General features: G+C 41.2%; 1 protein-coding gene across 4 annotated transcripts in view; it reads left to right on the top strand.

Moving 5' to 3' along the window:
* Positions 1-25,612, top strand: part of magi2b (membrane associated guanylate kinase, WW and PDZ domain containing 2b) — a 260,147-nt gene that overhangs the window by 111,291 nt on the left and 123,244 nt on the right. For all 4 annotated transcript variants that reach the window (XM_088339562.1, XM_088339565.1, XM_088339564.1 and 1 more), the window contains exon 4: positions 17,133-17,357. In XM_088339562.1, the coding sequence (XP_088195688.1) occupies positions 17,133-17,357 (225 nt within the window). The remainder of the gene's footprint in view (positions 1-17,132; positions 17,358-25,612) is intronic.

Below are 25,612 nucleotides of genomic sequence, written 5' to 3'. Positions count from 1 at the left end.
CTCCATGTTAGCATCTGGGATGCTAAACGTGAGCCACGTTTCCGTAAAACACAGCAAACTGCTCTCCCTGTGCGCTTTGATGTTTTTCACCAGCTCAGCCAGTTCGCCGGTCTTTTTTGGTAGAGAACTTCAAATTTACCGTGATTACGGACGGTACCAAAAGCTTATAACGCCGCTAGCCGCTTAGCTAGCTCCGGCTCGCCATCCACGATCGGCCCCCTCATCACGCCGGCACGAGAATTCTTCAGGGCAAGGAGGTGATTCCTCGAATAAACGCATTTTTGCGTGTTAAAACCCATAACCATAGGATAGAAAGTAATCCAAAGTGTAGTTTTCAAACGGGACGAAAAACACCGAAGATAGAAGCAGACGATAAAACAATAAATCACAAAAAGTGCTATTCACATTGCTAATCTTAAAATTAACTGTGAGGTCTTGTCATCTGGCTGTCCTATTCTTAATTTTATTTCTCCATTCTGAGTATTGGCCCCCAAGAACTTTTTGTCATAATGCCTCAGTTTAGGTTTCAACTTTAAAGCTAAAAATCTGAAATAGTTTCCCAAGAATCAAATACATAAGGCACAGTTGTGAAGTGGAATGAAATCATTTCAACATTTTATACGTATAACAAAAAAAGTGAAAATTTGTTGTTGCAAAATACAGTAATCCCTCGGTTTTCGCGGTTAATGGGGACCGAGACCACCCGCGAAAACTGAAAATCCGCGAAGTAGCGGCGCCCCTTCAAAAATGCTTAAAAAAACGTATACAGGTATACAGTATACTCCCTGTATACAGTACACCACATAGAATACAGGTAGAGAGAGAGAGAGTGAAATTCATGTTATAACAAAAAAAGACTATAAAATATGTTGTATGTACACGGAATAGGACTGCGGCGAAACCACTACGAACCATTCGGTATGATTGTATGAACCGCTCTCAACCACATGAAGCCATCGCAGTTTATTTCGCTTGTTAACACTACCGGTTACATATTGAAAATAAAAACAGTGAAAATGTGATATTTCATGAGGGTTTGTGAAGCGTTTTGGGAAACAACAGTTGAAAAAAAGGTCCGTGTTCATTTTAATGAAAGTGAAAGAGCTACCTTCTGACAATAACATACTTTAGCTATCGGCATCGAACGGCTTTTACAACAAATACACGAAACCACACACAATAAGCCATGTTTAGGTAGTACAAACAACCGCTCGCTTTTGGTATAACAAAGTCAAACTTGAGATGAAATGTGACGGAAGCGAATATACTTACGTCGCGTCGCCGAGTTCCCTCCTTGATAAAATGGGCGCCACATAAGAAGGGGGTGCGGTGGGAGGAGTTGAAGGAGGAGGGGGGGTTGCGCGAAGCGGCAATGACTAAGCATTGTGTCAGGGCCTCCCCCTCCCCTTCACAATAAGAGTGTCCACACCGTGTCCTCAGTTGACATAAGCTCGCGCTCAATGGCGTCAAGTCAATAAATGCTTTTATTGAGAAGGTAAGGTATATTTTTTAGACCCGCGAAGCTTTGAACCCGCAAAAGTGGAACCGCGAACTAGCGAGGTTCCACTGTATTGCTTCCGTGTTCTCTCAGAAGTTCCCCGGCGACTTCTAAATGATCTAATGTCGACCTGAATCAGAGAATGCATTAAGTCTCAGTTTTAATGTACCTGCTCTTTGATGAGCCTAGAGGTCTGTGAAAGCAGACACTGGAGAAAAGACAGCATAATCAAGACTAAAGAATATACCTAGCAGGTACAGGCTAAAGTTAAGGGCTAGTTTTAAGCAGGAATGGGAAACAAAATTTACACATCTCCCAGAGCACTGTGCGAGCAATAATTTCAAAATGTAAAGAACATAAAACCACTGTAAATCTACCAAGACCTGACTGTTCCTCTTAACCAGGGGTCGGCAACCTAGCAGTGGCACGCGAAGGGTTAACCAGTGGCACGCGAGCGCACGGCATAATCTCATCTCATCTCATTAGCTGCACCGCTTATCCTCAGTAGGGTCGCGGGGGTGCTGGAGCCCATCCCAGCAATCATCGGGCAGTGGGCAGGGGACACCCTGAACTGGTTGCCAGCCAATCGCAGGGCACACAGGGACAGACAACTTGCTCGCTCATTTACACACCTAGGGACAATTTGGACCGACCAATCCACCTGAAATGCATGTCTTTGGAATGTGGGAGGGAACCGGAGTGCCCGGAGGAAAACCACGCAAGCACGGGGAGAACATACAAACTCCGCACAGGAAGTCCGGTAGCTGGATTTGAACCCACAGAGGAGGTTCCCAAGACCTTCGAACTGGCACGGCAAAATAATAATGATTATTATTTCCGAAATGCGCATTTTTACCTGAAAGTTAGACATTTTCGGTTACGTGCTGTGTTATTTAGAGGCTTTACGTTAGCGCCCCTCCTCTGCTTCGTGTGTCAAGTCAAGTCAAGTCATGTTTATTTGTATCGCCCTTGTGAGACCTTGTCTAGTGTGCTGCTGGAATCTGCCCAATTTTATATTTCCAAAAAAATCAGGCCATTATTCAGTATTTTTGCAATCTTCAGATGAGGAACTGTAATAGTCATCCATATCAGTAGGTGGCAGTAGATTTTTAAATACTAATTATCTGCTCTTGAGGTAGCACAGTACATTTAATTACTTAATTTGTTTAACAAAGCGGTTTAAGATTGCACTGCAGTGTTCATTTTAGCTGTGAAAAGTGATGGGTCCCGGGTACTCGCATGCTCAAAAATCTATGGGTCCCAACAGAGATCTATGGGTCCCCAAAATTTAGTGTGCTCCATGCCCTTACAAACTGTCGTATTTTCCCTTACAAAATACGAAAAAATCTTTTTTTTTTTCAAACATGTTTATGTAGTTTAACATGTTATATTGTACATGTGTTTCCTTATATCATATAAATTGTTAATTAACATTTTGTTGTGAGACACTGAGTTGCTCGACATGAATGAGGTTTATTATAAAAAAGTTCAAAAATGAAGTTGCTTGGACGTTCACCGTAGAAGGAAAAAATACATGCAAATATAATTAAGTAGAATAATACATTTTCTTATTCAAATTATTAATTCATTTTCTGCATTAATTATTGTTGGTAATATACTGATTAAAAGGGATCACCACAAACCTGTCTTTTTTCATTTTCTCCTTTTATTCTTTCTTTTTTTTCTTAACTTCTTTATACAACATAATCATTCGTAATATAATGCATCAAAGCAAGTGAGCCGCATGAGAGCCGGCTCTCTTGAACGAGTTGAGCCGAAAAAGCCGGTTCTCTAAAAAGAGACGGACTTTTACTACACAAGTAGAACTCGTTTGACTTGATTGATTTGTCGTTTTCGTGATAGTCGGTGTTTACCGGATGGTACCCGTGATTGACAAATTCGCGTTTTCTTGTACGTCGTACACGTCTTAAAATCCAGGTTGACAGGTATGCATACTTAACCTTCCCTCGCCGACAACCACCACAACAATGACGTCATCTCTTTGCCGAGATCGACGTGCAGACGAAAACTCGACTTACTTCCTTTTTTTCTTAACTTCTTTATACAACATTATCATTCATAATACAATGCATCAAAGCAAGTGAGCCGTTTGATCACCGGCTCTCTTTAATGAGTTGAGCCGAAAAAGCCGGTTCTCTACAAAGAAACGGACTTTCACTACACAACTCGAACTGGAGATCGGCGTGCAGACGAAAACTCGAACCGCGAGACCAAAACAACAATGGCGGATCCGTCTCACGAAAAGTTTGGATTTGCGTAAATCTTTGTTAAAAAATGATAATGACAATTTGGTGTCAAAAAAGTTGCGTCCCGGGGACACACGTTGATTTGACACGATGCGTCCCCAGCAAAAATAATGCGTCTGGGACACAGGGACCCGGGCAAAAGAGAACACTGGCACTGTAATAAATAAAAAACAAAGCACATCATTGCTTTTTTTATTTTAAGTATTATTTTCTTCTTTTAAGACGTAGTTCAGTGAAATATTTGACATAACTTCATTTTCAAACATTTTCGACAGACGGTGTGCCTCGGAACTTTTTTATAAATAAAAATATACGTTGGTTCAAAAAGGGTTGAAGTTATACGATTAAAATGTCTATCCATGTTGTATATTCTGACTGGTGTAAAATGACAGCTCTGTTGGATATTAAAAAAATGTTGAGCGAGTCATGAATCTTGGTGTGGCACACTTATTTACAGGGAAATTTGAAAATGGCACTCCGCACCGAAAAGGATGCTGAACCCTGCTCTAAACTTTCAGCATAAACGTGGAGAAAACTAATGAGATGCCCAAGATCACATCGGATGTTCCTGCAGGCATACACAGCTGAGAAGTGATCATCTGTGCATAAGAAAACTATTAGTCATACTCTGCACAAACCTGCCCTTCATGGAAGAGTGGAAAGAAGACAGCCCTTTAGGAAAGAATACCACGAAAAGGCCCACGTGGAAGACACAAATAGCATGTGAAACAAGGTGCTCCAGTGAAATGAAAACAAAATTGAACTGTTTGGGCTGAACGCAAAGCGTTAAGATGGCGTAATAGTAACAGTGTCCATCCTCCTGAAAACACCATTCCCACTGTCAACCATGGTTTTGACAGCATGATGATCTGGGGTTGCTTTTCTTCAGCAGGCATTGGGAAGATTGTTCGAGTTGATGGGAAGATAGATTATGTTAAAGTCAATCATTATTAAGACTATTTCGTGGCCATATTTACCCAAATAAAATACATATAATGTTAAAATATTACCCGTGATAGTAGGAGCAAGTACTCACACGAGGCTCTCATAATGGTTCCAAGAGGAAAAAGAGACCGCCCCCAGGGGGGCGTGGTTTATTTCACGTCAGTGAAAACATTAAACACATAAACACGACTTCAAAATAAGAGAATATAAGATTGATAAACGTACAAGAGATGCAATTAGACTGATTATTGAAACGTTACTTCATGTGTGTGTGTGTATGAGAAACATTGTTTTTATATTTATTAATATAAAAACAATCTAATTACCTTGAGACAGAAATTCAAGAGATTTACATTAAAAACCTGACAGATTGACACAGTGTTCTGGTTTGCCCGCGTCCCTGCATCATTTTTGCTGGGGACGCATTCTCTCAAATCAACGTGCGTCCCCGGGACGCAACTTTTTTGACACAAAATTGTCATTATTACCCGATTACTTTTTTTTATCAGAGATTTACCGCACTCCAAACTTTTTGTCAGGCAGATCCGCCATTGTTGTTTTGGTCTCGCGGTTCGAGTTTTCGTCTGCACGTCGATCTCGGCAAACGAGATCTCGTTGATTCGAGATGACGTCATTGTTGTGGTGCTTGTCGTTGAGTGAAGGTTATGTATGCATACCGGTCAACCTGTACGTTTTTGCCGTACAAAGTACGTTTATTACGCATTTTAAGACTTGTATCACATACAAGAAAATCTGTACGGAAAAAAGCTAATTTGTCAATTATGGGTACCATCCGGAATACATCGACTATCACGAAACGGCAAATCAATCAAGTCAAACGAGTTCGAGTTGTGTAGTGAAACTTAGTCCGTCTCTTTTTAGAGAACCGGCTTTTTCGGCTCAACTCATTAAAGAGAGCCGGCTCTCAAACGGCTCACTTGCTTTGATGCATTATGTTACGAATGATTATGTTGTATAGAGAACTTGAGAAAAAATATAAAAGGAGAAAGTTAAAAAAGACAGGTTTGTGGTTATCCCTTTAGTCAGTATATTACCAAAACCATTTTTGAACTTTTTTTTATAATAAACCTCATTCATGTCGAGCAACTCAGTGTCTCACAACAAAATGTTCATTAACAATATATATGATATAAGGAAAAACATGTACAATATAACATATTAAACTACATAAATAAATACGCTTGAAAAAAAATGTGGTGTAAGATTTTTTTTTGTATTTTGTAAGGGAAAATATAGTTTTTAAGGGCATGGAGCCGTGGAGGTTGACAGGTATGAGTATGCCTCCGAAAAAACAGTTAGTATTAGGTGAAAATCAACACAAAATTGGTCATTTCTTCAGTGTCAGTACTAATTCGAAACATAATGCAGAAAGAGATAACAACGGCAATAATTCCGGCACGAAAAAAACGGCGGCGACAAGGAAAAAACCTGTGTTGAAGCGAACGATTCGACAAAAGAAAATAAACAAAAGAATATAGATTAATATACCGTATTTTCTGCACTATAAGGCGCACCTAAAAGTCTTAATTTTTTTCAAAAGCTGACCATGCGCCTTATAATACAGTGCGCCTTATATATATTAAGTCGCAAGGTCTCGCAACTTACGCAACAGCCGCCGACTCGATTTTCCCCCGAACGTGGAGTAGTCCGCGGTGTATGCTGGGATTTATATACCGGCGTTTCATTGGCTAACCAATGTGTCAATCATCATTTGAATCGATCGCTATTGGCTGAAGTTATTCGGAGCCTCGGATAGGCTAGAGGGCCAAAACAAACCCTGCAATTGGCCGAAAAAGTTGACTGTGAATAGCAAGCTTGCTAAAGTACGCCATAAAGAAACATGTTTCATTAGTCTGTATTTGTAAATATTTTACTCTCCTGGATTTACTTCACTCACGGTTGTAAGAAGACCATGGTTGCGTATCATTATTGAACGTGAGAACTTAGGTGAGCTATGCGGCTTTATATTTTCCCGGTATCTTGTTTTAGAACGATCTTGATGTTGCTGTGATAAGTTGAGTGAGTTAAACTCAATTCCAAGTGTTTATTGTCATATGCACAGTAAAGTTGCGAGCAAAAATTAAAATAGAAACTAAGGAATGGTTGGCATTTCTTGAATCCCAACACTTTAACCTTCCGAATGATATTTGAAACGATGCATTTGAGTGACATAGTACGGACACCGCATCCGCACGTGTCTACGACACGTATTTGCTTCTTTGCAAGCTTTGGGAATGTTAAGGGGGTAATAAGTTGGACTGAATCATCTGACTGTTTAGTCCACGTTCCCATTGTAGCGCCTTATAATCCGGTGCGCCTTATGGATGGAAAATATAGGACCAAAAACTATTTTTGGGGGGTTCGCCCTATAACCCGGTGCGCCCTATAGTGCGGAAAATACGGTAATTATTTCAGCAATATTATTTTATATAATGTAAGATTTTGTTGTGATCTGAAAAATCTTGAAGTGATATCTGATTTGTATTACCAATAAACTGTGATGATTAAAACTGAATGAAAATATAGATTTATATTATATATTTGTCGCCGATTTACAATTTCAACCGCGATAAGACTAAATTTTGGGGAGCCATAGATCTCTGTTGGGACCCATAGATTTTTGAGCATGCGAGTCCCCGGGACCCATCACTTTTCACAGGTCAAATGAACACTGCATTAGTCCGGCCTTCGACTTGTCGCATCATTTCTTATTCTGCCCTTCCATTTATTTGACTTTGACACCAAGGGTGTATAGCCGTCGTTGAATATGAGATACATGGGAAGAAACAAAAAAGCAATGCTAATATGAGTTGTTGAATGTGTGAGTATTGTTGAGGAGTGAAATGGATTATAAATGGCTTGCACTGTGTCAAAGTTTGTTCCACAATGTTTTGTTCATAATGAAATTTGGGTTTAATGGGTTTGCTGTAACCTCGGTTGATTGCCTTCCAGTTTAGGCTGCGGTCCAAAAACAGCATCTGTGCATAATGCCTTATCGTCTTTTGAATTAGTACATTCTTGCAAATTCAAATTACAACATTACAAAAATAAGTTTCTTAATCCTTATTACCGTATTTTCCGCACTATAAGGCGCACCGGGTTATAGGGCGCAACCCCCAAAAATAGTTTTTGGTCCTATATTTTCCATACATAAGGCGCACCGGATTATAAGGCGCTACAATGGGAACGTGGACAAAACAGTCCGATAGTTCAGTCCAACTTCTTACCCCCTTAACATTCCGAAAGCTTGCAAAGAAGCAAATACGTGTCTCAGACATGTACGGAAACAGTGTCTGTACGATGTCACCAATCAAAACCAAATATTATTCGGAAGCTTAAAGTCTAGGGATTCAAGAAATGCCAAACATTTCTTAGTTTCCATTTTATTTTTTGCTGGCAACTGTCTGGACAGCAAAGTAAGAATTTTATTGTGCAGGGAAACAGGGTTCTTTACCGTGCATATGACAATAAACACTTTGAATTGAATTTAGTTTAAAAATAGACTCATCACAGAAACCTCAAGATCGTTCTAAAACAAGATACCGGGAAAATATAAAGCTGCATAGCTCCCCTAAGTTCTCTTGCAGCCATCACGTTCAATAATGATACGTAAACATGGTTTTCTTACAACCGTGAGTGTAATAAATATTTACAAATACAGACTAGTAAAAAATGTTTTCTCTAAGCCGTAGTGCAACCCAACGTGTGATTCACATTCATCTTTTTCGGCCAATCGCAGGCTTTGTTTCGCCCCTTTAGCCTACGCGAGCCTGTAAATGATAAAAAGGATCCGCCTCCTTTACCTCCGAATAACTTTAGCCAATAGTGACTGATTCAAATGATGATTGACACATTGGTTAGGAAATGTAACGCCGGTATATAAATCCCAGCATACACCGCGGACGACTTCGCCTTCGGGGGAGAATCGAGTCGGCAGCTGCTTGCCTTAGTTGCAAGACTTTGCGACTTAATATTGATCCATATATAAGGCGCATTGTATTATAAGGCGCATGGTCAGCTTTTGAATATACGGTACTTATATTGTGACATGTTTTATGTTTGTGTATTTGTGTGTGCGTGAGAGCAAGCATGTGTGTGTCTATGTCATGTGCTTCGTTTTGCTGCAAGGGATTCATGTACAGATGGAGGAGGCTCCTCGGTTCTTTTTGCCCAAAAGCTTTGTGACCATGTGTGCTTTAACAAATCCTTAACTCAGGAGGCCTGGCCTGTGCTTAATTCTGCTCCCATTATGTAGTCTCTTTTTGGATGACTGTGTATCGTATCATTTTCAAGAAAAATGAGTCAGAAATGATATCAAAATAAATTACTAAGAAAAAATATTGGAATGTCTGTAATAGTCTTTCACTCAAATAGTCAAATAGTTTATTGCTTATCAAAAAACTGTTGACTCGCTGGAGTTAGAGGTCATTAGTAAGCAGGGTTGGGTAGGGTTACTTTAACTGGATTACTTTCAATTACTTTTGGATTACTCCAATACCAAATATACTAATAAAAGACGGTTGTCTTGGCGCCCAGCTGGCCCCGCCCCTTGACACCGGCTGAGACGCATTAGGCTGATTGCTTGTGGAGTACTTTGTGCAGGCTTGGGGAGTAACGGAATACATGGAACAGCAAAAATGATGTTGGCATGTTGTTTTTGACACCTTTGCCCTAGCAGTTAGTGCAAAATAATTAATCAGCTAAAGCCAGTTTCACAGACCTTAACTATTAACACCAACTCTGTCATTGTTGACACAGCTGCTAGCTGCTAATGCTAGTGTATTTGCATTCATGATTATTGTTAAATATTTGCAATTGAATAAAAACCTTAACAAACAATTGTTACCGTAAATTCCGGACTATAGAGCGCACCTGATTATAAGCCGCACCCGCCACATTTTAAGAGGATAACCGATTTTGTACTTACACAAGCCGCACCTGTATATAAGCCGCATGCGCCGACATTAAAAAATGTAACACAAACACAAAATTAACCCAATCCCGACTTTATGTCCCGCGATTGTAACTGAATGTCCTTCATTAAAGTACACAGTCCAAAAATCACAGCCGTCAAAATGAACAGAAAATGATACTGGTACTCCGGGTCCCGTTGAAAGTAATCCAAGGAAAAAAGTGTATATTTCCAAAGGTAAGGGTGGGAAAAATATATGTCCACTATTGTCCGCCGCGTCCGCAAACAGGTCTGTCTGTTCCTCACCTTTACTGGTCCCCAATCCCCGTCAACCCGCGTTTGTTCCGCCCCTCCTTTTTCATTCACCCGTGCAAAACATATCAGAATAAGCGTCTAAAATAAATACAAATAAATACATTACAAAAATATACAGTTGCAAATACATATTATACATGGGTTACACATATTTACAAAGAAAGACGGTACACCCAGAGAGTTTTCAAAGTTTTAATAATAATAATATATCTTTCATCCCAAACGGTGCCTGTGACAGGGCAGTTAATGGTAGCAACACGCTCGCAACACAGTAAACGGGTCTGTTAAAAAAACATACCGTACTTGTAAAAATCACGGTAAACCGTCCTCATCTTCCTCCTTAGAACTGAAGCCATTAAAGTCGTCTTCCTCAGTGTCGGAAAGAAACTTTGTCATATAGACGTCGTCCCACGCTCCCGCAGCCTCACTTGCATATATTCCATCGGTCTAAATCTTACTTTTTGTACTCGAGCGCCGCTGACGGCCGTTAGATAAATTACATAAATCACTGAATAAGCCGCAGGGTTGAAAGTTTGGGAAAAAAGTAGCGGCTTATAGTCCGGAATTTACGGTAATCCATATTGATAGAAGCAGTGAGAGAAGTATTCATTCACTGATTCAAAAGATTTTAGTTTATTGTGGTTTTGTCAAACAACAAACTGCAGTGGCAGCTGAAGAAAACAAAACGGTTGTTTAATGCACCGTTGAAGAATGTCAGCAAAGAAACCATGGGCCTCGTGGCTTTTCCCTCCCATCATCTCTGCTTCAATCTGATAAAAATGCAGAAAATCCAATTTGGCTTCGAGTGTAACACAATTGGGGTGCTCTGCCGCTTCCCCCGTGCTAGCTTTCAAAGAGCTGAGAGTGTTTGCTGCTTTTGCAATACGTCGGCAAAGTGATCCCAAAAGAAGATCAAAAGACCATTGAATATGATCAACAAAAACTAGTTTGTGTTAGCAGCAGGGTTGGGTAGGGTTACTTTAATTGGATTACTTTCAATTACTTTTGGATTACTCCAATACCAAATATGCTAATAAAAGACCAAAGAAACTAAATATGAATAAAATGATGACTCCAACACGTGGTAAGCTTTCTCTCCTGGATTTGATTTCTGTCATGTCCTGCACGGTTGTCATGGCGCCCAGCTGGCCCCGCCCCTTGACACCGGCTGAGACGCATTGGACTGATTGCTTTTGGAGTACTTAAAAACTCCTTTTGGGACTGCCCGTTGCCAGAGCATTGTTTAACCCTCGTTGAAACCCTGTTCATGCCCGTTTAATCTGAGTAATGCCAAGTTTGTAGTTTTGATTGCCTTTGAACCTGTTTTGTTTTGTTTCTGGTCCGTTTGTGTGTTGGACAACTTATCTTTCCTAATTAAAGTGACGGATCGTCTACACATATGAGTTCAGACTTCTTGCTTCCTGGTCCGTTTCTTGACAATCTCTTTGATCTCCAGCAAAACTAACATAAAATGCGACAGAAACAAAATGAAAATAAACCCAAACAGCTTTTTTCCGTTACTCCCCAAGCCTGCACAAAATGTAGTCATTTTATTCATATTTAGTTTATTTTGTCTTTTATTAGCATATTTGGTATTGGAGTCATCCAAAAGTAATTGAAAGTAATCCAGTTAAAGTAACCCTACCCAACCCTGGTTAGCAGTTTATGCATGTCAGACCCGCTATTAGTTTGTCCAAATTTGCCATCGACTGTTTGCGAGAACCGTATGAAATACGTATACAAGAGTCTGCTAGCTCAATGCTAACAATGTAAGATCCACCACCCAGGCTCAAAGATTGTATCAATAACGTGAAGTGGAGCAAAAACCTTAATTCACATGAGAAAACAATTCCCACTAATGAATTTATCCTCTATAATCTGTGACTTGATGCAACACTTGGTATTTTTCCACTGAAGGGTCTGAACAAACTGTAAGATCTAAAAAAAAATCCCGCCCAGCCCGTGGGTAGAAAAGCCTGGCCTAGCCTGAGCCCGAAAAATTAACTTGATTTAAGGGATCAAACCCCAAAAAAACCCGATTTTTTTTAATATTTTATCAGTGGAAGGGTGGTTTTGGGCGAATTGTCTGTCCCTGTGTGCCCTGCAATTGGCTGGCAACCAGTTCAGGGTGTCCCCTGCCCGTTGCCCGATGATTGCTGGGATGGGCTCCAGCACCCCCGCGACCCTACTTAGGATAAGCGGTGCAGCTAATGAGATGAGATAAAATCCTTTATAGTAAAATGTATAAAATCCTTGAAGAGAAACCCCCAAAATCATGGAGGACATGCTTCCTTCGAGGCCCAAAGTGCTCAAGTCTGATGTAGTCTGAACTCTAAGTCTGTGATATGGCGGCATTCAAGCAGGAAATAGCAGGAGACCATTTGATAACAGATTTTCTATTTTGCACGCAGTGTGCAGTTGATAATCTTCCACCAGATAATGAACCGTTTTTTTTTTCCCCTCCCGTGTTTTTGAAGGCAGCAGCAGGTTCCTGCTCCCCAACAAACGGGCTTGCTTGGCCCCCAGGGACAGTCGGGCTGCAAAGCAGGTGTGCCGGCACAGGCTGTGTCGTCACTGTGTGTGTGCGCATGGGGATGGTAGCAGCAGATGTGCTACAAAGGCTGGAGGCTTCTGATGTTCATCGCTGTGTGTTTTGGAAGCTGTCGGTCCGCAGTCCTTTCTCATTTCACTGTTTGTGCCGTGGCGACTTAACAGCATGAATAAGAAATGATGAAACATGAAGAAAAACAAGGACCAGTGTTCCCTCTAAGCTGCGCGCACTGCTCGCACATTCTCGGCGCACAAAAATGAGGGCTCAAAATTACTAATTAAGAAGCGACTTAAGTCAAAGTTACAGTGCATGAAGGTAAAACGTGACGTTGTGTGCTAAATGCGGTATTTTGAAGTCGAGTCGAAGTAGAACGAAGTTGAGTAAAGTTAGTAGAGTATGTCGAGAACCGGCTTTTTCGGCTCGGCTCACTAGAAGGAACCGGCTCTTTCGGGTCCTAAACGGCTCTTCCCGTTGTTTTTTCTTTTAATCCCAACATGACCAAATATTAAGTAAAATTATGCACAAAATGGCTTAAAGGAAGAGGGGAATAGAACAAAATAGAAGAAAATACTAAATTTAAAAAGTAGTGAAAAGCTGAGAAAAAAAGAAACTAAAGGAAGAGAAAAAAAGAAGGAAAAATTCATAAAAAAGGCAGAAAAAAAAGAAAGAAATGGAAAGGAAAAAAAATAAATAGAGAACAAAAAGAAAAAAGTAACAGCTCGGAAAAAATAAACGCAATTAATTTTTTTTAAAGGAATTTTTTTTAAAAAAGTAGAAAAAAACAGAAAAAAGAATACAAAGTTTGTGTTGGATTCAAATAATTTCCAATTATATCAAGTCAATCTTGTTGCCAACATTGTACTTCCACTAAAAAATGTGTACAGTTCTGTATCTTACAACCGACTAAATAAGCCCCCAAAAATGTTAATATTATGCGACAAAATATATCAGGAAATAAAAAGAAATGGATATCTTGTGAAAGAATTGTAAGAACAAACGACGTTTGTAGGCCGTACAACCTTTGCAATCGTACATGAGTCAATTCATTCAAAAGAGAAAAATCATTTTGCATTGCCGGAAACTCAGCAAAATGTCAAGTTTTGGACATGTTTGATAATGACTTAGTTGCCACACTTGGGATTGCTGTTGCTCACGGTTGTTTCAAGCGTTGCTCACCGACTTTGTGTGAACGCTCTGACCCCCTGAAAGTTAGAGGGAACATTGACAGGGACCCCTTATTTTTGCTTCAGTTATTGCTGGATGACTCCTACGCAGGATAAAAAAAGATGTAATCAATTAAAAAAAGATTAAAAAAAAAAAAAAAAAAAACTGCTGCTTCCTACACCACTGAGGAACGTTTCGGGAAGCCAAGATTCACGCCGATTGGCCAGCACCCCTTGACTTGAGATCTCCGATGCCGATTCATATAGAATAGAATAGAATATACCTTTATTGTCATTGTTACAAAATGAACTGAACATAATGTGACAACAAAATTGGACGTGGCACTCCAGGTTCACATTTAACAGTGGGGATAAAGGAAAACAAAGAGGATAATGGAACAAAGAAGATAAAGGTTATAATTTACACAATATCTACACAAGAAATGTGGGCAAGTAGGATGTTACATACAGTTTTGGGATCGGATTAGTGCAATATGCGAAAAAAGGCAACATTGTGCAAAGTGAGCATAGGCATGAATACAATTTTACACCTGTATGAGGTAGTGTGTTTGCAAGAGTTTCAGTTTTTTGTGCGGTGTGTGTTAAGGGTTGTAATGGCTCTGGGGAAAAACTGTCTCTGAGTCTGTTTGTTTTTGTTCTTTGTGACCTGTAGCGTCTGCCGGAAGGCAGCAGGTCAAAGAGGTGGTGGCCTGGGTGAGAAAAGTCCTTGATGATGTTTTCTGCTCTGCTGAGGTAGCGAGAGCAGGCAATGTCCTCCAGACTGCGTAGAGAGCAACCAACAATTCTCTGGGCTGTGTTGATGTTTTCCTGTCTGCTGCCGTGCACCCAGCATGCCACACTGTAATGCAGTATGTTAGAATGCTCTCCACTGTGGCTTTGTAAAAGTACACCAGTAGCTGCTGTTTCAGATGATTTTTCCTGAGCACTCTCAGGAAATGGAGTCTCTGCTGGGGCTTCCCTACCACCGCTCTGGTGTTTGCAGACCAGGAGAGGTCATCGAAGATGTGTAAACCCAGGAATTTGATAGAGTGGACTCTCTCTACACAGTCTCTTTTTATAATGAGTGGTGCTGGGTTCCTGACTTTCCTCCTGAAGTCCAGTATGAGTTATTTTGTTTTTGTGGTGTTCAGTATGAGGTGGTTTTTCAAACACCACGTTGTCAGTGACTCCACCTCATCCCTGTACGCCGCTTCGTCCCCTTCAGAGATGAGGCCGACCAAGGTAGTATCGACGGCGTACTTAACAATTGTGTTTGTGAGGTGGGTCGGTGAGCAGGCGGAGGTGCAGAGGGTGAAAAGCAGGGGGCTCAGTACACATCCTTGGGTGGAGCCAGTGCTCAGTGTTAGGTTGGGAGGGATGTGGTTGCAGAGTTTCACAGACTGTGGGCAGTTTGAAAGGAAGTCCATTATCCAGTGGCAGATGGGGGAAGAGAGTCCTAGGTGAGACAGTTTCACCACCAGGATCTCCGGGATAATGGTATTGAAGGCTGAGCTGATGTCCAGAAAGAGCATTCTGACGTAGCTCCCCGGTGGTCCAGGTGTCTCGGCGCAGTGTGAAGTGCTGTGTTTATGGCGTCGTCAGTGGAGCGGTTTACCCTGTAGGCAAACTAGTTAGTGGGGGTCCAGTGTGGGTGGCAGGGAGTCCTTGATGTGCTGGGACACCAACCTCTCAAAGCAGCCTATGACCACAGGCGTAAGTGCGACAGGCCTGTAGTCGTTGAGGCTTTCCACTGCTGACTTCTTGGGAATGGGAATGATGATGGAGATTTTGAAGCAGGGTGGGACGGTAGCCTGTGACAGGGACTGGTTGAAGATGGTGGTGAAGACCCCAGCCATCGGATCGGCACAGTCCCTGAGTACCCTGCCTGGTACTCCATCCGGGCCAGCTGCCTTCCTGGGGTTAACAGTTTTCAGCACACGCTGTGTTATTGCAGGTTGTAGGTGGGTGTGATGTGACTGTTTGTGGCCTTCCAGCTTCAAAGCGAGCAAAGAACTGATCCGCAGCTAGTGAAACCTCAGCCCCAACAGTTGCCAGGTTGTTGCTTCTGAAGTTTGTGATGTGTTGTGGACCCTGCCACATCCACATATGATAGTGTCTTTCAGACTGTATTGTGACCTTCCACCTGCTCTGCGTTCTCACTGAGAAGAGTTTGTGTCCCATACCTTCGTCATGCCGCCTAAAAAATGCATCGCTCTCGCTCTAAGTCGGCAAAACTTTTAATCAAAGTATGACCGAAGAAAACAAAAACATCAACTAATTTAAAATACAAACTGGGTTTCAATTTCCGAAATATCTGTCCCTATGTGCCCTGTGACTGGCTGGCAACCAGTTCAGGGAGTTCCCTGCCCACTGCCCAAAGATGGCTGGGATGGGCTCCAGCACCCCCGCAACCCTACTGAGGATAAGCTGTGCAGATAATGGATGGATGGATGATGAAAAATGTTTGAGCACCCCCCCAAAACGGACTGGATATGCCCATGGTTCAGGTTCAAATTTCCGGCCAATTTGGGGTATTTGGACGTGCTTTACAGCCTGAAAAAAATAGTATCCTTACAAAACAAATTATGAGACTAGAAGTTCTTCTTTTAACATGACTTTTATCAAAAAGTGCTTTATTTGATTGCTATCAAAATCAATAATTCAAGTCGAGTCATTTTTATTTGTATAGCCCTTAATCACAAAGAGTCTCAAAGGGCTGCACAGGTTATTGCACAGACTATTATCATAGACTATTATTACACCATCCCCTGATCTGAAACCAACAAGAGGGCAAGGAAAAACTCAAAAACCTCAACATGAGGAAAATGAAGAAACCTTGAGAAGGGGCCGCACATGTGGTAATCCCCCTTTCAGGATGACCAGGCTGCAATGGATGTTGCTAAGTTTACGTTAAACATTCAGGGTGTTGGAACGGAGCCCAACATTGAGGGTGTTGGAACCGAGCCCCCTTTCCAATGAACCGCTCACCACTTGTTGTGGAGACCCGGGTGCTAAATGACTTGTAAACAACCTGATTTTTTTATTTTTACACGTTCATGTTAGCGTAATCTTCCGTACGAAAGATTACGCTAACGCGAACATACGATTAGCCTGGGTTAGCTTCATGTTTAGGTTCGTGGTAAACATTCAGGATGTTGGAACGGATTAAAACGATTTACATTATATTTAATGGGAAAAATGATTTCGGTGATCGAACTAATCGGTTTTCGAACAGGGTTCTGGAACGGATTATGCACGAGAACCCAGGTTCCACTGTATTGTCAACAAAAAACATAGGTTATTCATATGCTATAGAGTAGAAGTGTGTTTTAAGCCTAGATTTAAACATTTCCACTGAGGTTGCAGATCAGATCTCAGGGGGAAGAGCATTCCACAGAACCGGTGCTAATGAAACAACAAAGTGATTTTTTTTTTTGTTTCTCTTTGTGGTCCATCCTAGACAACTTCTACGGCACACCCAAGCCCCCAGCAGAACCGTCCCCAGCAGCCCCTCCTCTTAATGTAAGTGAAGTCCTGCTGCCCGGAGCCCGGCCTAGCGCCCAGGGCAAGAGGAAGCGGAACCAGTCGGTTAGCAACATGGAGCAGCGTGCCAGCCTGGAGCCGCCCGAGGAGGAGGAAGAGGAGAGCCCCGTCGTCAACGGCAACGGAATGGCCATCACGCCAGGTAAATACGAGTACCAGGTCCGGATAACCTTGGGGGGGGACCCTTTATTGAAAAGGTCTTGGTGAAAAAAAAACTGCAAAAGTAATGAGATGAATGTGTTTTAGAAAAGTTTTTTCTTGTTTTAGCGCATTCGCTTACAATAAACACGGGATAGCACACTTAAACTCACATTTTCAAGGCTAAGGATTGCTTCACATAATTGCGCTCAAAAGCTAATTATACTGTATATAGTAATCCCGGTGGTTGAATTCCCAAAACGTCCCGTGATAGTCGAAACCCGCAAAGTAGTAATCTTTATTTATTTATTTATTTATTACTCTCAAACAAACCCAATTTACACGCTCAAACCTTTGTTGAACAGATACAAGTGCTGTACTGTCATATATATATATATATATATATTTGTTCATATTACCTGTGAAAAGTGATGGGTCCCAGGGACTCGCATGCTCAAAATTCGATGGGTCCCAACAGAGATCTACGGGTCTCCAAATTTTAGTGTTATCGAGGTTGAAATTGTAAATCGGCGACAAATATATAATATAAATCTATATATTCATTCAGTTTTAATCATCACAGTTTATTGGTAATACAAATCAGTTTTCACTTCTAGATTTTTCAGTTCACAACAATATTGTACATTATACAAAATAATATTGCTGAAATAATTATATGAATCTATATTTTCATTCAGTTTTATAATCATCACAGTTAGTTGGTAATACAAAGCAGTTATCACTTCAGATTTTTCCGTTCATATATTCTTTGTGATTTGCTGTCCCGCCACAGTTGTAATGCCTTCTCAAGGTCCAATCCATTATCATCCTCCTCATAGCGTAACCAGGAATATATTTTAGTCCATTTTGGCAGAAAAGTCCTTTTGTTTATTTTCTTTCGTCGAATCGTTCGCTTCTACACACGTGTTTACCTTGCCTCCGCGATCTTTCGAAGAATTTCTCCGCCGTTTTTTTCGTGCCGGAATTATTGCCGTTGTTATCACTTTCTGCATTATGTTTCGACTTATTACTGAGACTTAGGAAATTACCATTTTTGTGTTGATTTTCACCTTCCCTCGACAAAAAAAACACCACAACAATGGCGTAGTCTCGAAGCAACGAGATCTCGTTGGCCGAGATCGGCGTGCAGACAAAAACTCGAACCGCGAGACCAAAACAACAATGGGGGATCTGCCTGACGAAAAGTTTGGAGTGCAGTAAATCTTTGTTTAAAAAGTAATCTGTTAATAATGACAATTTTGTGTCAAAAAAGTTGCGTCCGGGGGACGCATGTTGATTTGACACTATGCGTCCCTAGCAAAAATTAACAAACGAGAACACTGTATGTATATATATATATATATATATATATATATATACTTTGACACGGCTGCTGAGTGGTTAGCGCATCCGTGGCACAGTTCTGAGGTCATGAGATCGGACCTCCTGTATGGAGTTTGCATGTTCACCCTGTGCTTGCGTGGGTTTCCTCCGGGCACTCCGGTTTCCTCCACATTCCAAAAATTAACCAATTAACCTGACATGCATGTTTTTGGAATGTGTGAGGGAACTGGAGTGCCTGGAGGAAACCCACGCAAGCACTGGGAGAACATGCAAACTCCACACAGGAAAGTTTGATCTCATGACCTCAGAACTGTGCCGCACACGCGTTAACCACTGCGCTGCCGTGCTGCCATACATCTTAACCCAAAATATTTGTGTATAAGTGAAAGAATACTAAATTGAAGCCCCATTCATTGATGTACTTTGTTTTATCCATCGAAAACACGTTTGGTTTTTGATATATGAAAGGAGTGAAGAAGCAGTTCGCAAAGGGCCGTATGGAGCATAAATAATTAACATCCAGAAATCAAAAGAGAGAATAAATAAATTGAAACCTGCAACTCGTAGTATTCAAACTGGTTGGTTATCAACACGGTAAACCAAAACCGACAGATTTGTTTCAATTTTATACTGTGTTGAAAGTAAGTCATCGTTTCATTTAACTCATTAAATGCCAGACATTTTTTCAATTTGGGCTAGCCAAATTTTTCCAATTTTGAGCGCAAAATGTAGCACTGTATTTATATAGACTTAGGACAAACCCCCCATCTTTTCTAGAAAATGTATGTTTCTAGCATTTACCATTGTTTTGTAAACAACAGTTGAATGTAATGAAGTGATCTGCATTCATATAGCGCTTTTCAAGTCAAGACTTCCCAAAGCGCTTTACAGTTTGCTTCACATTTCCCGATAGCGGCCGTGCAGCCATGTAAGGCGCTAACCTGCTTATTTTGAATTGGGGGTATTAGGGGTTCAGTGTCTTACCCGAGGACACTTCGACATGTAACACGGAGGAGCCGGGATTCGAACTGCTATCTCTTGATCCCAAGACGAGCGCTCTACCTCCTGAGCCACAGCACACTGAACATTAATAAGATACACAGTTTTTTATTTGAAATTTCTAAAAAAAACTTTCACTTTTCTGCTTTTTCTTGCAACCTCCAACCTTACAAATATTGCTTTCCATAATCACAAGGTCACTTTCCATGCACTGATGCATGAACTTTGTAAGAACCTTTCAGCGCTTAATGTTGCCGGTGAAATAATCACACGTTGTCGGTCTCCATGGCGATTGCGTTCCCTTAAGGCCATTGTGTTCTTGCAGTCGTTAAGGTAACGTCTTCCTTCTCTGGCCAGACGATGACGATGGGACTTTGTCATCTTTTTTTGAAAGGAAAGGGCTCTGATGAAGGGTTAATTGCCGGTACTTTCCATGCTTCGTCACTCTAACCACACTGCTTCACTACGCTTACCTGCGATATAAACACACTCATTTGCTGGTTATAGGAAGTGGCTCCCTCAATGTGTGAACAATAATCTGATCAAAACCACTCCTGCCATCTCTTGGTGATTTATCGGAAACCATTTCCAGAGGTTTTACTGACTCTGAATCGCCAGACTGAATATTTTTACATCTTGCCACTATGGGGCTAAATGATTTTGCAATCGTATTCATTCGTGATGGCATTTAACGAGTTAATTTGTTTTTCATGTACAAATCACGGCGACACTAGGGCACCGCTGCAGACTCCCAAACTACACCATATATTTTTGTCGAAGGCTAGTCCCAGTGCTACCAAAGTCTGATTGTTTGACATTTGTCCCCCTCTGTTCATCCAAGGTTTCCTTTCCTTCCGATCACCTCTTTCTTCCACTCAGTCGCTTTACTTCGACATCCTCTCACATTTAATGACCCTATGACTAGGGTTTGCGAGACCTTTCGGTCTCCCGCCCCCCTTTCTTTGCCTTGCTGTCTCTTAGGGAGTAGAGATAGAGAGGAGAGGATCCCCAGTCCCCTCGTTCCCTCCACTTTAGTCGCCTCTTACGACACACAGCGGACCATGGTAGGAGAATTCTCTTACCTCTCACAAGGAGAGGCCCCCTCACTACAGGGCAGGAGATGTAGCGCTATGCTAACGTTAGCATCCGGTGGAACATAAACAGCAATCACAATGCCCCAATATATCAGAGAAGACCATTTTTGGGGGGTGCGCTTTATAATCCAATGGGATTTATGGTGCAAAAATAAGCGAAAGATAATTGATAATAATTTAATAATTTTAAATCGGATCTCAAAATTTGTAGAAAATATTCTTAAAATGATATACGAAGGGTTGGGTAGGGTTACTTTAACTGGATTACTTTCAATTACTTTTGGATGACTCCAATACCAAATATGCTAATAAAAGACAAAAGAAACTAAATAGGAATAAAATGATGACTCACAACACGTGGTAAGCTTTCTCTCCTGGCTTTGATCTCTTTGATCTCTGGCAAAACTAACATAAAATGCGACAGAAAAAAATTGAAAATAAATCCAAACAGCTTGCCAACATCATTTTTGCCGTTCCATGTATTCCGTTACTCCCCAAGCCTGCACAAAATTTTGTCATTTTATTCCTATTTAGTTAATTTTGTCTTTTATTAGCATATTTGGTATTGGAGTAATCCAAAAGTAATTGAAAGTAATCCAGTTAAAGTAACCCTACCCAACCCTGATGCTTTGTCCAGGTGATTGACCATGTCTCTGAGTTTCTGGAAACACGATGTTTTGCTCATATTAGCGAGCATCTGCACCTTGCTTTTATCACGCCCTGGTGGGATAAATAAGAAATTTGCTATCCCTCTTTAGTCCATCTTGTGTCTGCCACTCAGCCGTAAATCTTTCCCTCAGACCGTACCCGGACAGCTCGTTTTCTACATTAACGTGCACAGCTCGGGGTTGATGCAACTGTGCAAGGTCTATAAACAACATTCTCAGCGCACAAGAAAATCTAGCCAGCGCAATGTTCCCTCTAAGCTGCGTGTGTGCGTAATTGCGCACTACCCAGAGCTTTTCCGCGCACAAGAAAATCTAGCCAGCTCACAAAAATCAGGGCTCGAAATTGCTAATTAAGAAGCGACGGTGCATGAAGGTAAAAATACAAGGTTTCCCCTCACGTTGTGTTTTAAATGCGGTATTTTGAAGTCAATGACGAAGTAGAACGAAGTTGAGTAAAGTCAGTAGATTTTTTCTGAGAACCGGCTTCTTCGGCTCGGCTCACTAAAAAGAACCGGCTCTTTCGGGTCCTAAACGGCTCTTCAGGTTCTTTTTGCTTCTTTCATCCCTATATAACCAAATGTTATGTAAAATGATGCACAAAATGACTTAAAGGAAAGGGGGAATAGAACAAAAAAGAAAAAAATACCAAAATGAAAAAAATAGTGAAAAGCTGGAAAAAAAAAAGAAGGAAAAATTCAGAAAAAAAGCCAGAAAAAAAGAAGGAAACAAAGGAAAAAACGTAAATAGAGAACAAAAAGTAAAAAGTAATAGCTAGGAAAAAGTAAACACGATGAAATTTTTTTAAAGGAATTTTAAAAATTAGGAAAAAAAAGTTTGCGTTGCATTCAAATCATTTCCAATTATACGAAGTCAATCTTGTTGCCAACATTGTACTTCCACTAAAAAATGTGATTAAATACAGTTGTGTATCGTGCAACCGACTCAATAAGCCCCCAAAAATGTTAGGATTATGCGACAAAAGATACCAGGAAAAAAAAATGGAAATTTTGTGAAAAAATTGTTGTAAAAACAAATGACGTTTGTAGGCCGTACAACCTTTGCAATCGTACATTCGTCAATTCATTCAAAAGTGAAGAATTTTTTTGCATTGCCGGAAACTCAGCAAAATGTATCTTGATTTCAAGTTTTGGACATGTTTGATAATGACTTAGTGGCCACACTTGGGTTTGCTGTTGCTCACTGTTGTTTCAAGCGTTGTTCACCGACTTTCTGTGAACGCTCAGACCCCTGGAAAATTACAGGGAACATTGTCTATAGACTTCTAAACATGAGCCTCAAAGGCACCTCAACGGCTTTTCTATTACCACTGTTCCGAGTGTCATTTGTGCTCCCAAAGACCTTCCCTCTTGATTCACATCCACATCCATCTCGTCTTCCACGCTTTCTCTTGACCTCTCGTCCTCCCATCCTTGCTCAGTACGGTCTTTGCAGAGTGTCATTGCGTTTAGCCGCAGCATGTGTTGAGCTATTTTTGTGTCTGCATCTGGCCTTTGACAGAAACAACCTCCAGTGATCTCTGCGCCCTGGATTTTGTTTTTTTCCCTCACGCTTTGCTCCTGCAGGAGGCGAGCAAAAAACTGCATCGGTTGACAGTGACAATGAAAGCCTTAAATTCAGTCCCATGACAGCGACGTTTGATTAGTTTTGGATTGTTTAAGATGCATACACATAGATAATACAGTAGACCCCGGGATATGATATTAATCAGTTCTTAAATGGGGATAGTAAGGTGGAATTGGATAGTAACCTATGGTAACTAGCCAATGTGTTTAGAACCCCCGATACCTCAGGTAAAAACATGATATATATATCCATCTATCCATCCATTATCTGCACCGCTTATCCTCAGTAGGGTCACGGGGGTGCTGGAGCCTATCCCAGCTGTCTTCAGGCAGTGGGCAGGGGACACCCTCAACTGGTTGCCAGCCAATCGCAGGGCACACAGAGAGACAGACAACTCACTCACCCATTCACACCTAGGGACAATTTGGACCGGCCAATTAACCTAACATGCATGTTTTTGGAATGTGGGGGTAAACCGGAGTGCCCCGAGGAAACCCACGCAAGCACGGGGAGAACATGCAAACTCCACACAGGAGGTTTAATTTTTTTACCTCAGAACTGTGCCGCACACGCTCTAACCACTGCGCCGCCGTGCTGACCATATATATCTCATCTCATTAGCTGCACCGCTTATCCTCAGTAGGGTCGCGGGGGTGCTGGAGCCCATCCCAGCTATCTTCGGACAGTGGGTAGGGGACACCCTCAACTGGTTGCCAGCCAATTGCAGGGGGACAGACAACTTATTCGCCCATTCACACCTAGGGACAATTTGGACCGGCCAATTAACCTAACATGCATGTTTTTGGAATGTGGGAGGAAACCGGAGTGCCCCGAGGAAACCCACGCAAGCACGGCGAGAACATGCTAACTCCACACAGGAGGTTCGATCTCATGATGTCAGAACTGTGCTGCCCATATATATCTCATCTCATTAGCTGCACCGCTTATCCTCAGTAGGGCCACGGGGGTGCTGGAGCCCATCCCAGCTATCTTCAGGCAGTGGGCAGGGGACACTCTCAACTGGTTGCCAGCCAGTCGCAGGGCACACAGGGACAGACAATTCGCTCGCCCATTCCCACCTAGGGACAATTTGGACCGGCCAGTTAACCTGACATGCATGTTTTTAGAATGTGGGAGGAAACCGGAGTGCCCGGAGGAATCCCACGAAAGCACAGGGAGAACATGCTAACTCCACACAGGAAGGTTCGATCTCACGACCTCAGAACTGTGCGGCACACGCACTAACCACTGCTCCGCCGTGCTGCCCATGGTTCCTACAAAAGTGATGTAAAACACTGTACATGAAATAATTAAATAAAATGGTTACATTAAAAATACACGTAGAGTTCACGAATTACTTAATAGAGAAAATAGCGGAAATATTTGACTTTCTTCTTTTGAGGGACAGTTCAAATGAGGCACCCCACCTTTAAATGAGCTCATTTGTTTGCTCCACGCCGACAGAAGAGAAGTCTGACCAGGGTTATTCAATGAACGAATGAATGAATGAATGACAACTTTTATTTCGAACATTAAAATAAAAACAGGACAAAAACAACGAGTCAACAACAAAATAATGTCACATAACATGTTTGAAAAGGGTTAGTCAGAAGCAGATGCTACCTCTTTATTTTCCCTATTACATACATTTTACAAATCTTCTCCTCTTATGTCTAATATAACAAAATCTCATGGATATACTTATTACATAGGTCAGATATCAATATTTATAATAATTACAATAATCACATATTTTATACACTAATCTTCGTAAAAGTCAATCATTATTAAGACTATTTCGTGGCCATATTTACACAAATAAAATACATGTATATTGTTAAAATCTAATCATACCTAAGAGCAGATTTTACTCACGTCCTCCATGTGATGTTGATACAAGGGGAAGAGACCCCGCCCACGTACAAGAGATGCAATTAGACTGATTATTGAAACGTTACTTTATGTGTGTGTGCGTGTGAAAGATTGTTTTTATATTTTAGAATATAAAAACAAGTTATATTCACACAGTGAATTCTGAGAAATATTACAACCAAAACGACCAACCTATCACTATCCCTCAACGTCATAATGCTACTAGTCACTAAATGTCACTGCGGCACCAACGTTATTCAATGACATGTACGTACAGGCATAAAATCTCACCCTTGTGTTAATTGTAGTATCTGATACAAGCTTAGAGAACACTCACTAAAACTGACCAAAAACAAAAATGATTAAATAACTTAAATAAGTATGAATGAAGATGAAAAAAATGCATTTATGTGACCCTGAGCTGGTACAGTGGAGTAGTGGGTGGATGCTTATAATGTATGATTGCTCCAATCAGCTACTTATTGATAATAATTGTGCCGACTGTCGATTCATTTAAGAACTCATTTGTGGTTGCACTACACCAGGGGTGTCAAACTCATTTTAACTCGGGGGCCACACGATAGAACAAACATTCTGTCGGTGGCTGGACTAGTAGATTAAAGAGAAAGAAAAAGAGGGAAAAATAAATAAGAGAAAGAGGGAGGGAAAAGGAGAGAGGGCAGGACAAAGAAAGAGAA

This window comes from Urocampus carinirostris, chromosome 7 (assembly GCF_059441175.1).
Source record: "Urocampus carinirostris isolate Australia breed hairy pipefish chromosome 7, RoL_Ucar_1.0, whole genome shotgun sequence".
Classification (NCBI taxonomy): Eukaryota; Metazoa; Chordata; class Actinopteri; order Syngnathiformes; family Syngnathidae; genus Urocampus; species Urocampus carinirostris.
This window is presented reverse-complemented; position numbering and strand designations above follow the sequence as displayed.